At 37.9% G+C, this 16,587-nt stretch overlaps 1 protein-coding gene across 1 annotated transcript in view; it reads right to left on the bottom strand.

The window, feature by feature from the left end:
* The window catches only part of LOC117328951 (WD repeat-containing protein 17-like), a 51,113-nt gene that overhangs the window by 20,091 nt on the left and 14,435 nt on the right, over positions 1–16,587 (bottom strand). Inside the window, exons 4-16 of the mRNA XM_033886582.1 lie at positions 15,942–16,193; positions 12,081–12,394; positions 11,195–11,308; positions 10,615–10,761; positions 6,894–6,976; positions 6,562–6,648; positions 5,511–5,599; positions 5,115–5,190; positions 4,523–4,725; positions 3,417–3,566; positions 2,878–3,014; positions 2,463–2,588; positions 433–585 (exon numbers count right to left, since the gene is read on the bottom strand). Coding sequence (XP_033742473.1) covers positions 433–585; positions 2,463–2,588; positions 2,878–3,014; positions 3,417–3,566; positions 4,523–4,725; positions 5,115–5,190; positions 5,511–5,599; positions 6,562–6,648; positions 6,894–6,976; positions 10,615–10,761; positions 11,195–11,308; positions 12,081–12,394; positions 15,942–16,193 — 1,931 coding nt within the window. The remainder of the gene's footprint in view (positions 1–432; positions 586–2,462; positions 2,589–2,877; positions 3,015–3,416; positions 3,567–4,522; positions 4,726–5,114; positions 5,191–5,510; positions 5,600–6,561; positions 6,649–6,893; positions 6,977–10,614; positions 10,762–11,194; positions 11,309–12,080; positions 12,395–15,941; positions 16,194–16,587) is intronic.

Here is a 16,587-nt window from a genome sequence, read left to right as displayed (position 1 = left end):
TCATCAAGGAGAAAAAAAAAAGACTTATTTCTAGTTCATCGTACTTCTCCAAGTTGAACCTACATAGAAAATTTGGGAAACAATACCAGGAATATTCTCCAAATAAACTTATTCTATGATATAGCTAGGTGATAGGTCAAAACACAGGTCACAATGACCTATATTAATCATTATACAACTTTAAATACAAAATAATAAAACATTGTATGTCACTATACTAATTGTAAGCCTACTAGGCCAATGATTCTAACTTTAGGTACAATATCAACCTGTAATGACAACATGACAGACCTAACTAGGATTAGAAACTTGACCCTGACCATCAATAAAAAGTATATTCTCCAAATTCAAGGTCTGTCTTGGACTTACTAATATCTACACAACATCTGCTACAGAGAAAAAAAGTGTAAAAGACTGTGAATAATCAGTTACCTCCCCTAGTTCTACCATGAGTTCACAATAACGTTGCACATTGCCGACTCGTATATGGACTTGAGCTGCTTTGCGAAGATTTTCTTCCTTTAAAGATGACCCCAGAAATCCTCCCTTAGAGAGCCTTCCCATCTCCAACTGCTGAGCTTCTGCCTGTCAAATAGGATTTAATGTGTATGTTAAGACAACAGGAAAGTGTGGATTAACTTATTTGAAGTAAGATGTTAGGAAATCTCACAGGTAAAAGTGTAGATAAACCTGTCTGGGTAAAGAGGTGAGGAAATCTCACACAGGTAAAAGTGTAGATAAACCTGTCTGGGTAAGAGGTGAGGAAATCTCACACAGGTAAAAGTGTAGATAAACCTGTCTGGGTAAAGAGGTGAGGAAATCTCACACAAGTAAAAGTGTAGATAAACCTGTCTGGGTAAAGAGGTGAGGAAATCTCACACAGGTAAAAGTGTAGATAAACCTGTCTGGGTAAAGAGGTGAGGAAATCTCACACAGGTAAAAGTGTAGATAAACCTGTCTGGGTAAGAGGTGAGGAAATCTCACACAGGTAAAAGTGTAGATAAACCTGTCTGGGTAAAAGGTGAGGAAATCTCACACAGGTAAAAGTGTAGATAAACCTGTCTGGGTAAAGAGGTGAGGAAATCTCACACAGGTAAAAGTGTAGATAAGCCTGTCTGGGTAAAGAGGTGAGGAAATCTCACAGGTAAAAGTGTAGATAAACCTGTCTGGGTAAAGAGGTGAGGAAATCTCACACAGGTAAAAGTGTAGATAAACCTGTCTGGGTAAAAGGTGAGGAAATCTCACACAGGTAAAAGTGTAGATAAACCTGTCTGGGTAAAGAGGTGAGGAAATCTCACAGGTAAAAGTATAGATAAACCTGTCTGGGTAAAGAGGTGAGGAAATCTCACACAGGTAAAAGTGTAGATAAACCTGTCTGGGTAAAAGGTGAGGAAATCTCACACAGGTAAAAGTGTAGATAAACCTGTCTGGGTAAAGAGGTGAGGAAATCTCACACAGGTAAAAGTGTAGATAAACCTGTCTGGGTAAGAGGTGAGGAAATCTCACACAGGTAAAAGTGTAGATAAACCTGTCTGGGTAAAGAGGTGAGGAAATCTCACACAGGTAAAAGTGTAGATAAGCCTGTCTGGGTAAAGAGGTGAGGAAATCTCACACAGGTAAAAGTGTAGATAAGCCTGTCTGGGTAAAGAGGTGAGGAAATCTCACAGGTAAAAGTGTAGATAAACCTGTCTGGGTAAAGAGGTGAGGAAATCTCACACAGGTAAAAGTGTAGATAAACCTGTCTGGGTAAAAGGTGAGGAAATCTCACACAGGTAAAAGTGTAGATAAACCTGTCTGGGTAAAGAGGTGAGGAAATCTCACAGGTAAAAGTGTAGATAAACCTGTCTGGGTAAAGAGGTGAGGAAATCTCACACAGGTAAAAGTGTGGATAAACCTGTCTGGGTAAAAGGTGAGGAAATCTCACACACGTAAAAGTGTAGATAAACCTGTCTGGGTAAAGAGGTGAGGAAATCTCACACAGGTAAAAGTGTAGATAAACCTGTCTGGGTAAAAGGTGAGGAAATCTCACACAGGTAAAAGTGTAGATAAACCTGTCTGGGTAAAAGGTGAGGAAATCTCACACAGGTAAAAGTGTAGATAAGCCTGTCTGGGTAAAGAGGTGAGGAAATCTCACACAGGTAAAAGTGTAGATAAACCTGTCTGGGTAAAGAGGTGAGGAAATCTCACACAGGTAAAAGTGTAGATAAGCCTGTCTGGGTAAGAGGTGAGGAAATCTCACACAGGTAAAAGTGTAGATAAACCTGTCTGGGTAAGAGGTGAGGAAATCTCACACAGGTAAAAGTGTAGATAAACCTGTCTGGGTAAGAGGTGAGGAAATCTCACACAGGTAAAAGTGTAGATAAACCTGTCCGGGTTATGAGGTTGAGAGTAATGAATGATGGGTGACAAAGACAGATGTGAGCCATGCAAGCCTTTGAGATCTATGATAATGAGAAACTCACCATTTTGAACTTGATGAGATGTTTACTGTGCATGATGCCTTTATTGTAATGTTGAGAAAGGAAGGTGTCATCTATACCCTTCACGACGGACACAAGCTCCCACAGATTTTTGGTACCACGTGGTTGCTGCATAGAAAGGACAGACTTAGTATTAGAACATAACTGTAGCCGGTAACAGGTGTATCGGAAAACATAAATATATTTTACAAATTGAAAGTGTCTTACATTGACCAACTCAGAAATAGTTGAAAAGTCTATCTTGAATCAGATGTATCATACAGACCAAATTGATGAAGCTCAATTTTTTTCTATTTGTAATTTTTAGGTTTTCAAGACAGGGGACCAGTCTTTATGCCAGACAAATGTTCTTTGGATGATTAATATATTCACAATGGTACATATACAACACACTTACACAGAAGAACTCTGAGAAGAGTTTAAGTTTTTTGGCAGCCATATTGCCTTTGTTGTTGGATTGTTCTAGTTCAAGTTTGATATCCTTAGAAACACGTCCTGCCAGTAATGGCGGATTACCAACGTCCATGGCCGCCTCTGTAGGAAGCAAAACTTGTACTTCAGATACTTCAGAATTACAGAGAATAAAATTCTACACCACTGTGAATTGTGAACATCTTGTTTTCAGTGGAAAAAAATGAAAGCACATTCTTCTGCCAAAGAAGAGTGGTGAGAGAAGTTATTCATATTTATTTATATAACAGATAGTTTCAATTATCAATATCGACAATAGCTTTTCAAATATCAGAGATTTTAATGTAAGAAAACATATTCCCTAATTCAGACCAATAATCTTGTAGGCCACTTGTCACCAATTTATTTGTTTTTTGGTGTTGTTGCTGTTTTTTTTAGATAGATTTAACACAAATTCTATATCTGGGATTATAATATTTAATTTCCAATTTCCAAAATGGACCTACAACAAAGAGCTGTCCTTACCCACTGTACCAATGATATCTGACCATGGTTTTCCAGCAATGATATTGATTTCTATAGGCTGTACAAGTGAGTTAAGCGACCATAGTCGAAGTGTAGAATCCCTGGAACTGGACGCTAACAGGAATGGTCTCTTAGGATGACATGCTAAACCTGAAATAAAAAGGCAAAAGTTTTTTATAATTCTGCCAGAGCTTAATCTCAAATAAATTCAATTTGAAAGTGAAAAAGAAAATATCTTGAATGAACTTGTTTTCCTATTCATCTCAGCAATAGTTAACCATTAAATTTCATAACCATAGGCATCATGGTTTGTTTGATGTTGTTTAAAGATGAAAATAAATCTTGTGACCATGAATAATCTGATTAGTCCTCAGTGTTGCAAGCTAATGAAAAAATATACTAACTTAACACATCCTATTAAGATATATGAGTTGTATGAGGATAACCTCTGTGATGTTGTATGAGGGTAACCTCTGTGATGTTGTATGAGGGTAACCTCTGTGATGTTGTATGAGGGTAACCTCTGTGATGTTGTATAAGGGTAACCTCTGTGATGTTGTATGAGGGTAACCTCTGTGATGTTGTATGAGGGTAATCTCTGTGATGTTGTATGAGGGTAACCTCTGTGATGTTGTATGAGGGTAACCTCTGTGATGTTGTATAAGGGTAACCTCTGTGATGTTGTATGAGGGTAACCTCTGTGATGTTGTATGAGGGTAACCTCTGTGATGTTGTATGAGGGTAACCTCTGTGATGTTGTATGAGGGTAACCTCTGTGATGTTGTATGAGGATTGGGTCATTAATAGGAACGAAAACTATTTACTCAGTATGCTGTCGGCCATATATAGCTCTACTTGACAGTTTTTTTCGGCCAATGTGATTTTTATGTGGGTCAAAGTCATTTATTTGCTGAATGTGTTTCATTATAATAACACAATAAATTTAACTTAGCAGTTTTTGCATTGGCAGATGAACATATTGGAACTTTGACCTCTATTGTGGTCTTGTATGTGCTAGAACCAATGTTGTAATATGGGACTTGTATGACACACAGCCTTAAGATGGTGTATATGATGGTGTATATTCATTGTCTAGTGGTATTTACCATAAACATCAGCACCATGGTCCAGTATGGTTTCTACACACGCTCCATCCCTCACATCCCACACACGAATCCTACTGTCCCATGACCCTGACATCAACAGGTATGGCACCTCCCAGTTCCACATGAGGCCTCGGATGGGTGCCTCATGGCCCTTCAGTACACAAATACATGTGTCCTGGGTGTAGTCCCATACTCGGATTGTTCTGAAACAGGATGGGTATAGCCACTATACCAATGAAAGTCATATGACAAATCATGTCATTTAAACTACACAACACAACGTAGGTTATGTGACAGTCATGTGACAGTCATGTGACAGTCATATGATTTAGATACATAGATACATATAGGTCTGATGGTATAGTCAAACTTCATTTTCTCAAACTCTTATAACTCAAAGACCCTGCTTAACTTGAAGTCAAGATTCAGTTCCAACAGTAACAATTCTATATAGATATAACCAGTTATCTTGAATACTCAAGATATCTTTTTTCATGGCAAAAATCATATCAAGGTAATGAGGTTCAACAGGATTATGTAAATATGGTAACCATGAAGGTCATGTGATAAATGAAGGTCATGTGATACGTACGCATCATCAGATCCACTACACAGGATACCTTCTCTCAGGGGAGACCACTTCACATGGAAAACTTTAGATGTGTGTCCTGAAATCAGACATTTGTAGGAATAAAATACAGTAAATATGATGATACTGTAATCATGATATCTCCAGATATCACATGATACTGTCCTGTCATGTCAAACTGTATGTATATAATTTGTGGATGTGTTAGTTATAATGTCATAAAGGAAACTTTTCCAACTCTCTATGGAGTGTGTTAATCATGACAAAATCATAATAATGAGTAAAATCTGGACTTTAAGACAGATGACACAACAAGAACAAAAGATTAATAGAGAAATAAAAAACAACTTAAAACAACCCCAATACGAAAGATTGTTAGAGAAATAAAAAAACACTTACCTTTAAATATTTTTATGGCCTGCTCAGAGGAAGAAACAATATAAAATATTCTCACACACATGTCCTCACAGCCAGTGGCTAGCATGTCTCTGTAATGAGGAAATGGATATTCAGTCAGGGGTATGAGAGAAGGATTAAGCATTGGGAATGATGAAATGAGAAGGCATTCCTGAAACAGAGGACAAGTTAGTGTTGTGTACATGGGACGTAGAAAGTGGTAAAGGTGAAAGTGAAAGTGGAAGGGGAAGTTGGAGGTGAAGGGGGAAGTGAAAATGGAAGGTGAAGGCTAGGGTGAAAGGTGGAAGTTGAAAAAGGAATGAAGGAGAAATTAAAAGCAAAAAGGGAAGCATGGATGATGTAGGATGATCAGTAAATGTGGAGCCAAAGGGGGAAATTGAAAGGAGAAGTAAAAGGTGAAGGCATAATGTGGATGGTGAAAAGTGAATGGTGGAGGTGGAATGTGGAATGTGGAAGGTGGAGGGTAAAGGGTGAAGGGTGAAGGGTAAAGGTGGAAGTTGAAAGTGAAGGGTAGATGGTGAAGGTGGTGTCAAGGTGGAAAGTGAAGGGCGGAAGGTGGAGGTGGAGGTGGAAGGTGACGGTGGAAGGTGGAAGGCGGAAGGTGGAGGTGGAGGTGGAAGGTGAAGGTTGAAAAGTGGAAGGTGAAGGTGGAAGGTGAAGGTGAAAGGTGGAAGGTGAAGGGTTAATGGTGAAGGTGAAAGGTGAACGTAAAAGTTGAACGTGAAGGGTGACTGGTGAAGGTGGAAGATGAAGTGAAAGGTTGAAGGTGAAGGTGAAGTTGGAAGGTGGAAGGTGAAGGTGGAAGGTGAAGGTGGAAGTTGGAAGGTGGAAGGTGGAGGTAAAGGTAGAAGTTGAAGGGGGAAGGTAAAGGATGAATGGTGAATGGTGAATGTGAAGGGGGAAGTATAGAGTGGAAGGTGGTAGTTGATAGTGGAAGGTTGAAGGTGAAAGTAGAGGTAAAGAGGGAGATGAAAGTGAAAGAAGGTGGAAGGTGAAAGTGGAGGTGAAGTGGAGTGAAGAAAAGTGTTCTTACTTATTCGTAGGTGACCAATCACATCCATACACTGGCCCAGGATGTTTGTATCTCTGTAAGACATCTCCACTGATAAGTCGCACTATACTGTAAATAAACTCAATATTATTATACAGGATACCTTTGACTCATGACATGATGCAATTGATTTATTAAAGGTTGTTTTTCAGTCATTTTTTACAAATACTTATAGTGTTGTACATTATCTACATTGTTTGTTGTTAAAGAAATCCTGTAAAAACATCAATTGTCTATCTTATCCACACTTTATGTCAATAGACAAAACAACAAACTGGCTTAACATACAATGTAGATCTAGATAATGCTCTCACCAGTAACTGTCAGCACCTACTGATGCGATCCTCTTGGAGTCCTTCTGACACCAGGCCACAGAGTACACTGCCCCTTTTATGTGCTGTTCAAAAAATGTTCAAACATAAGTATATTTCCCTTTTTACTAGAAAACATTCACCTCATCAAAGTTTCTAAAGGTAATCTTCTAAACAGACTTTTTCCCTACCTACTGCATAGATATCATGGGGCTTATGTTTTGTGTTTGTCTCAGTCTAAGTTCCCAGACATTAAACATCATATCTATTATCATACTTGTGTTAAAAGTAAAACACTATACCTCACACTAGCATTATGGGGCAAGTTCCCCAACTGGAATCTATATCCTAATACTGATACATTGTATTTCAACAGGAAATATTCCACTATATAAAGGTAAATAGACATAGTTCAAATCAGGTTTCACATTGCAGAAAGCATTGAAATAATCATAAGTATAAAACATGTTTGACTTCCGGGAAAGTATTAGTTAATTCCCACAGTAAACCTCAAACCAAATATTACTAGACTAATACAATCATCAAGGAGTTTACTGATGCCTTTTATGACTTGCACTAAAAGTATAACATCAAATTTGGCATAAACATCTTAATCCTAAATGTTTTTGAAATAATAGGCCCAGAGGGCCTGTATCACTCACCTGGTTGGATTTGACTAAACATCAAAATAGTGTTCATGTTCAATTCGCTAATAGTTTTATCTGTTGATGTCAAACAATGCTATATGTGGTTATACATGTAGGTTGGGGATCCCAATGGTTTGAAAGATATATCAAAGAAACTAAGTCCCTAGGGGTGAGGAAAGACCCCAGGGCCTATTTTTTACATCATGATTGTGTTATCTCTTTATGCCCAACAATGATATATATTATTATAAGGTGGGTAAGTCCATAGGGGTAGGCAAAGACCACAGGGCATATTTCTACAACAAGATTGTGTTTATTCTTGATGCCCAGCGATGCTATATATGGTTATATTTTGGGAATCTCACTGGTTTCAAAAATACAAGTAGCGATTAAAAGGACTTTGTTTATTTTCCTTATTTGGCCCCGCCCCTCTGGCCCCAGAGGAGTCAGAGTCACCATTTATGCAAAATCTGTTCCCCTTTCCATAAGGATATTTCTGACAAAGTTTAGTTCAAATCCATTCTGCACTTTGTGACAAGTAGTGATTTTAAGGATTTGCTCCTATTTCCCCTATGGGCCCTGCCCTCTGGTCCCAGGGAGTTCAGAGTAACCATTTATGCAAAATATGTTCTCCTTCCACTAATGATGTTATTACCAAATCTGGTTTGAATCCATTCCGTACTTTGTGACAAGATATAAAGGACTTACAAATATTTCCTCTATTGGGCCCTGCCCCTCTGGGCCAGAGTCACCATTTAAACAAAATCTATTCCTCTTCCCCCTAAGATGTTTCTGACCAAATTTGTTAAAAATCTATTCAGTACTTCATGACGAGTAGCTATTTAAAGAAAATGTTGACGGGCAACAGACGATGGGTGTATGCCAGATGGACGCCGAACGGACGCCAGATACCACACCATGGCATTAGCTCACTGGGCATTTGGGCTAGGTGAGCTAAAATAGGTTTTTTTTCCAAAATCTATATATATCCTGACTCTGGGAAGTGATAATTAACACCCACAACAACTTTGAAACCAAATATTAGAACCTTAGTACAATTATCAACTGTCTTTCAACACTTACACCAAAACTTAGCAATTAGAAACCGATGTGGCTTCCGACGCCGACGTCAGGATGACGACAAAAGCTCCCTCTCCAAGAGGCAAGCTAATAAACTGACCTTGATAAAGCAACCTTGGTAAACTGACTTTGAAAAAGTAACCTTAATAAACTGACCTTTAAAACCTGACCTTGGTAAGCTGACCTTAATAAACTGACCTTTAAAAATTGACATTGGAATATTGACCTTCACAATCTACTGACCTAGATAAACAGACCTTGAAAAGGTGCCCTGAATAAACTGACCTTCATACATTGACCTTGATAAACTGACTTTAATAAACTGACCCCTGTTTAGTGTCTTATTTAACTAACTGACCCCTTGGAAGTATTTGCTTTAATAAACTGACATCTGGGAGTGATCTTTATCAAAACACTGACATCTGGGAATGATCTTTATCAACACACTGACAACTGGGAAGTATCTTTATCAACACACTGACATCTGGGAATGATCTTTATCAACACATTGACATCTGGGAATGATCTTTATCAACACACTGACATCTGGGAATGATCTTTATCAACACACTGACATCTGGGAATGATCTTTATCAACACACTGATATCTGGGAAGTATCTTTATCAACACACTGACATCTGGGAGTGATCTTTATCAACACACTGATATCTGGAAGTGATCTTTATCAACACACTGATATCTGGGAAGTATCTTTATCAACACACTGACATCTGGGAATGATCTTTATCACCACACTGACAACTGGGAAGTATCTTTATCAACACACTGACATCTGGGAATGATCTTTATCAACACACTGACATCTGGGAGTGATCTTTATCAACACACTGATATCTGGGAATGATCTTTATCAACACACTGACATCTGGGAATGATCTTTATCAACACACTGACATCTGGGAAGTATCTTTATCAACACACTGACATCTGGGAATGATCTTTATCAACACACTGACATCTGGGAGTGATCTTTATCAACACACTGACATCTGGGAGTGATCTTTATCAACACACTGACATCTGGGAATGATCTTTATCAACACACTGACATCTGGGAATGATCTTTATCAACACACTCACATCTGGGAGTGATCTTTATCAACACACTGACAACTGGGAATGATCTTTATCAACACACTGACATCTGGGAGTGATCTTTACCAACACACTGACAACTGGGAATGATCTTTATCAACACACTGACATCTGGGAGTGATCTTTATCAACACACTGACATCTGGGAGTGATCTTTATCAACACACTGACATCTGGGAGTGATCTTTATCAACACACTGACATCTGGGAGTGATCTTTATCAACACACTGACAACTGGGAATGATCTTTATCAACACACTGATATCTGGGAATGATCTTTATCAACACACTGATATCTGGGAATGATCTTTATCAACACACTGATATCTGGGAGTGATCTTTATCAACACACTGATATCTGGGAATGATCTTTATCAACACACTGACATCTGGGAATGATCTTTATCAACACACTGACATCTGGGAGTGATCTTTATCAACACACTGATATCTGGGAATGATCTTTATCAACACACTGACATCTGGGAATGATCTTTATCAACACACTGACATCTGGGAATGATCGTTATCAACACACTGACAACTGGGAAGTATCTTTATCAACACACTGACATCTGGAATGATCTTTATCAACACACTGACATCTGGGAATGATCTTTATCAACACACTGACATCTGGGAATGATCTTTATCAACACACTGACATCTGGGAGTGATCTTTTTTATCAACACACTGACATCTGGGAATGATCTTTATCAACACACTGACATCTGGGAATGATCTTTATCAACACACTGACATCTGGGAGTGATCTTTATCAACACACTGGGATCTGGGAATGATCTTTATCAACACACTGACATCTTTGAAGTGTGTCATTTAATAAAGATTTATTTATCTATGAATTATAAACCAACCTCTGTGAAGCGTTTGATGATCTTGCTCTTATTGACATCCCATACAAACAGGCCATTTTTTGAAGTGCTGGCTACAATACAGTGGAGATCAGCAGGAGCCCAGGATATAGAGTATATGACACCCTCGTTACCGGGGGATACATAAACCTACAACATGATGAAGGGAGGTAACTCCTTGCTTGCAGTATAAATAGCATTAGCATCATTGAAAAAAACTGATTTCAATATAATGATAAACTTGAAATAATATGTTTAAAAAACATTTGATTATGTAGTAACATAAATAAAAGCTAACTATTAATTTTTCACTCATTTCATTATCAGCTGGAAATTAGAACAAATCTGCTGAGGTTTATTACTATAAAACCTGTACAATTTGACCTCTGTGTACTCCAACCTTATGATTATCCTGGAGATCATATTCTTATAAACATTTGAATTTTCTGACATCCTGTCTAGTCTGACCAATAAGATGAGTTATACTGTGTATTCATTTGACAAATTCACTGTAAAATGATTTCAAGTTGTCAAACATATTTAAATTTTACTTAAAGCATAGTTATGAAGATTTCAGACTTACAGTGCTGAGTGTGTTCACATCCCACACTTTTATTGTCCCATCAAAACTTGCAGTAGCCAAATGGTCGGGGTTGTCAGGTTGGAATTTACAGTCGAAGATTGTCTCTATGTGACCCTGTGAAACAGATTGAAGGAGAAAATTCATCAGGCACAATAATAAAATAATCAATCAATAAAATACAGACAGAAAGTTAAACCCAACCAATTAATACAGAGAGACAGTAACACCAAATTAATTAACACAGACACAATTACACCCAATAGATTAAAAAAGACAGGCAATTACACCCAACCAATTAAAAAAGACAGACAATTACAACCAATAAATTAACAGACAGACAATTACACTTAATCAATCAAAATAGACAGACAGTTACACCCAATCAATTTACACAGACAGACAGTTACACCCAATCAATTAACAAAGACAGACAGTTACACCCAATCAATTAACAAAGACAGACAGTTACACCTAATCAATTAAAATAGACAGACAGTTACACCCAATCAATTTACACAGACAGACAGTTACACCCAATCAATTTACACAGACATACAGTTACACCCAATCAATTTACACAGACAGACAGTTACACCCAATCAATTTACACAGACAGACAGTTACACCCAATCAATTAACAAAGACAGACAATTACACCCAATCAATCAAAATAGACAGACAGTTACACCCAATCAATTAACAAAGACAGACAGTTACACCTAATCAATTAAAATAGACAGACAGTTACACCCAATCAATTAACAAAGACAGACAGTTACACCTAATCAATTAACAAAGACAGACAGTTACACCAAATCAATTAACATTTTATCATTCAATTAACAAATTAACAAAGGGAGACATTTAAAGGACAGCTGTAACTCACTTCATCCCTCACAAATATCCATTTATGTTGTCCAAGGTCGTAAAGTCCAACCCCGCCATCTAAAAATGTACAAAGGATCTTTGCCGGTGGAAGAGCAAACTGAGCGTTGTTGATGGCTGATGGAGGCTGGGCTAGGCTTGTGGAAGACAGATTGGTTGAAGTACATTTACTGGCCGCATCTGAATCAGGTCGGCTGCTTATAGCAGTGGAGCATACAGCTTGTAGAGCATGTATACCAGTTTGTTTCAATGTGATCGTTTCCAAAGGGGAAGGTCTGGATACATTCCACACTCGAAGAGCTCCAGATTTAGCATCTAGTGTAATACAAATTACTATCACTTAGGAAAATTATTATGATAAATCACAGCAATTTTTCATGAAAAAAAACACATAATGAATGTCTCAATATGATGAATTTTGACAATTTGTCTGTGTTTCTCCTTCATTCTTTGATATAAAATTGTAATTCCTAAACAGCATACCTTCAATGAATGCTTAATTATCTTTTAATATCACAACTATATCTTCCTGCTGATCACCTACCGATCCCCGCTGTCATGCATAATATGTACCTCCTGCATAATAAATATCCGGATACTTTTTATTCTGCATAAAAAGTAACCGGATACTTTTTATACCCCTACCAAAACGTACCCCCCCTTGCATAAAAAGTACCCCCCTACCAAAAATCTTTAATTTTGACTTTATCAATCTGAAATTGGGAAGATATGATAAGAGGACCCAAGGGATGTCATTTTCAATGTTTCTTACCCCATCCCACCAAATCCCCACCCCAGGGGCAAAAAAATGAAAAAAAAATTTTTTTGCTCAAACTTCCAAATATGACTAAGGATCAACATAGGAAACCTTAAAATGCATATAAAAGACAATTCGCAAATTCCCCACCCCCCGGATACTTTTTATTCTTCTGCATAAAATGTACCCCCCGGATACTTTTTATTCTCCTGCATAAAAAGTACCCCCCTACCAAAAATCTTTAATTTTGACTTTATCAATCTGAAATTGGGAAGATATGATAAGAGGACCCAAGGGATGTCATTTTCAATGTTTCTCACCCCATCCCACCAAATCCCCACCCCAGGGGCAAAAAAATGAAAAAAAAATTTTTTTGCTTAAACTTCCAAATATGACTAAGGATCAACATAGGAAACCTTAAAATGCATATAAAAGACAATTCGCAAATTCCCCACCCCCCGGATACTTTTTATTCTTCTGCATAAAATGTACCCCCCCGGATACTTTTTATTCTCCTGCATAAAAAGTACCCCCCTACCAAAAATCTTTAATTTTGACTTTATCAATCTGAAATTGGGAAGATATGATAAGAGGACCCAAGGGATGTCATTTTCAATGTTTCTCACCCCATCCCACCAAATCCCCACCCCAGGGCCAAAAAAATGAAAAAAAAATTTTTTTGCTTAAACTTCCAAATATGACTAAGGATCAACATAGGAAACCTTCAAATGCATATAAAAGACAATTCGCAAATCCCCCACCCCCCGGATACTTTTTATTCTTCTGCATAAAATGTACCCCCCGGATACTTTTTATTCTCCTGCATAAAAAGTACCCCCCTACCAAAAATCTTTATTTTTGACTTTATCAATCTGAAATTGGGAAGATATGATAAGAGGACCCAAGGGGTGTCATTTTCAATGTTTCTCACCCCATCCCACCAAATCCCCACCCCAGGGGCAAAAAAATGAAAAAAAAATTTTTTTGCTTAAACTTCCAAATATGACTAAGGATCAACATAGGAAACCTTAAAATGCATATAAAAGACAATTCGCAAATTCCCCACCCCCTGGATACTTTTTATTCTTCTGCATAAAATGTACCCCCCGGATACTTTTTATTCTCCTGCATAAAAAGTACCCCCCTACCAAAAATCTTTAATTTTGACTTTATCAATCTGAAATTGGGAAGATATGATAAGAGGACCCAAGGGATGTCATTTTCAATGTTTCTCACCCCATCCCACCAAATCCCCACCCCAGGGGCAAAAAAATGAAAAAAAAATTTTTTTGCTTAAACTTCCAAATATGACTAAGGATCAACATAGGAAACCTTCAAATGCATATAAAAGACAATTCGCAAATTCCCCAGAGAAATATTAAAAATGACATCCCCTGGGTCCTCTTATCATATCTCCATGATTTCAGATTGATAAAGTCACAATTTAAAAAAATTTGGTAGGGGGGTACTTTTTATGCAGGAGAATAAAAAGTATCCGGGGGGTACATTTTATGCAGGGGAATAAAAAGTATCCGGGGGGTGGGGAAGTTGCGAGATGTTTTTTCTATGCATATGAAGGTTTCCAGTGTCGATTCCAAGTCATATTGGAAGTTTGAGCTAAAAAATTTTTTTTCATTTTTTTGGCCCTGGGGTGGGGATTTGGTGAGATGGGGTGAGAAACATAAAAAATGACATCCCCTGGGTCCTCTTATCATATCTCCACGATTTCAGATTGATAAAGTCACAATTTAAAAAAATTTGGTAGGGGGGTACTTTTTATGCAGGAGAATAAAAAGTATCCGGGGGGTACATTTTATGCAGGGGAATAAAAAGTATCCGGGGGGTGGGGAAGTTGCGAGATGTTTTTTCTATGCATATGAAGGTTTCCAGTGTCGATTCCAAGTCATATTTGGAAGTTTGAGCAAAAAAAAATTTTTTTTTCATTTTTTTTTGGCCCTGGGGTGGGGATTTGGTGGGATGGGGTGAGAAACATAAAAAATGACATCCCCTGGGTCCTCTTATCATATCTCCACGATTTCAGATTGATAAAGTCAAAATTAAAGATTTTTGGTAGGGGGGTACTTTTTATGCAGGAGAATAAAAAGTATCCAGGGGGGTACATTTTATGCAGGAGAATAAAAAGTATCCGGGGGGTGGGGAAGTTGCGAGATGTTTTTTCTATGCATATGAAGGTTTCCAGTGCCGATTCCAAGTCATATTTAAAAGTTTGAGCAAAAAATTTTTTCTTCATTTTTTTGGCCCTGGGGTGGGGATTTGGTGAGGTGGGGTGAGAAACATTAAAAATGACATCCTCTGGGTCCTCTTAACATATCTTCCCAATATCAGATTGATTAAGTCAAAATTAAAGATTTTTGGTAGGGGGTACTTTTTATGCAGGAGAATAAAAAAGTATCCGGGGGGTACATTTTATGCAGGAGAATAAAAAGTATCCGGGGGTGGGGAAGTTGCGAGATGTTTTTTCTATGCATATGAAGGTTTCCAGTGTCGATTCCAAGTCATATTTGGAAGTTTGAGCAAAACATTTCTTTTTCATTTTTTTGGCCCTGGGATGGGGATTTGGTGAGGTGGGGTGAGAAACATTAAAAATGACATCCCCCGGGTCCTCTTAACATATCTTCTCAATATCAGATTGATTAAGTCAAAATTAAAGATTTTTGGTAGGGGGGTACTTTTTATGCAGGAGAATAAAAAGTATCCGGGGGGTACATTTTATGCAGGAGAATAAAAAGTATCCGGGGGGGGTGGGGAAGTTGCGAGATGTTTTTTCTATGCATATGAAGGTTTCCAGTGTCGATTCCAAGTCATATTTGGAAGTTTGAGCAAAAAAAAAATTTTTTTTCATTTTTTTTTTGGCCCTGGGGTGGGGATTTGGTGGGATGGGGTGAGAAACATTGAAAATGACATCCTCTGGGTCCTCTTATCATATCTTCACAATTTCAGATTGATAAGTCAAAATTAAAAAAAAATTGGTAGGGGGGTACTTTTTATGCAAGGGGGGTACGTTTTATGCAGGAATAAAAAGTATCCGGATACCTTTTGGTAGGGGGGTACATATTATGCATGACAGCGCCCTTCAAAACTTACCCCCTGTTACAAACATCCCTGGAGCACTATCTATCCAGGACAATGAGGATACATGGGCAGCAACACTCGGCATGACAAAACGAATGATGACGGTAAGAGAATTAGAGTCAATGAGACGAATGCCGCCAAAGGTGTTGGCAACTATGAGGTAATCTGTGGACAAAGGGTCCCACTCGAGGGCTGTCACGGGGTCATCATCCTCATTATCAGAGTCATCGTCCGGGGCACAAACATGTTTGTGGTTCTTACCTCCTGTACACAGTAAAATGCATTTTTAATATTAATGCCTGAAAAATATTTCTTAAAAACTAAGAACTAACAACAATGCTTTGAAGGGCTCACACAACTAAATCAGCTGCTGTTTCAAGCCCATAATGAAATTGTGTTTCTGAGGTTGGCAGCTATTTTCTTGAGTAATTATCATATGGAATAGGTACTTCCTACATTAGAGAATAAAAATGTAATGTGTCTTAAGACTTGAAAAACCAAAATATACACTCCTACTGAAGACAAAATGATGTAGTTCTACAGGTGAAAAAGGCTGGATTCCCTAGATTTGGGTTCTTCCGTCCACTGTAAATGTCAGGGTTACTGTCTTTCGAGTACCTGTGTCCTGTTATCTGATGTTAAAGTTATACATTAACAT

This window comes from Pecten maximus, chromosome 6 (genome assembly GCF_902652985.1).
Source record: "Pecten maximus chromosome 6, xPecMax1.1, whole genome shotgun sequence".
In the NCBI taxonomy this organism is placed as follows: Eukaryota; Metazoa; Mollusca; class Bivalvia; order Pectinida; family Pectinidae; genus Pecten; species Pecten maximus.
Note: the sequence above shows the minus strand (reverse complement) of the source record. Positions and strands in the feature narration are given on the sequence as shown.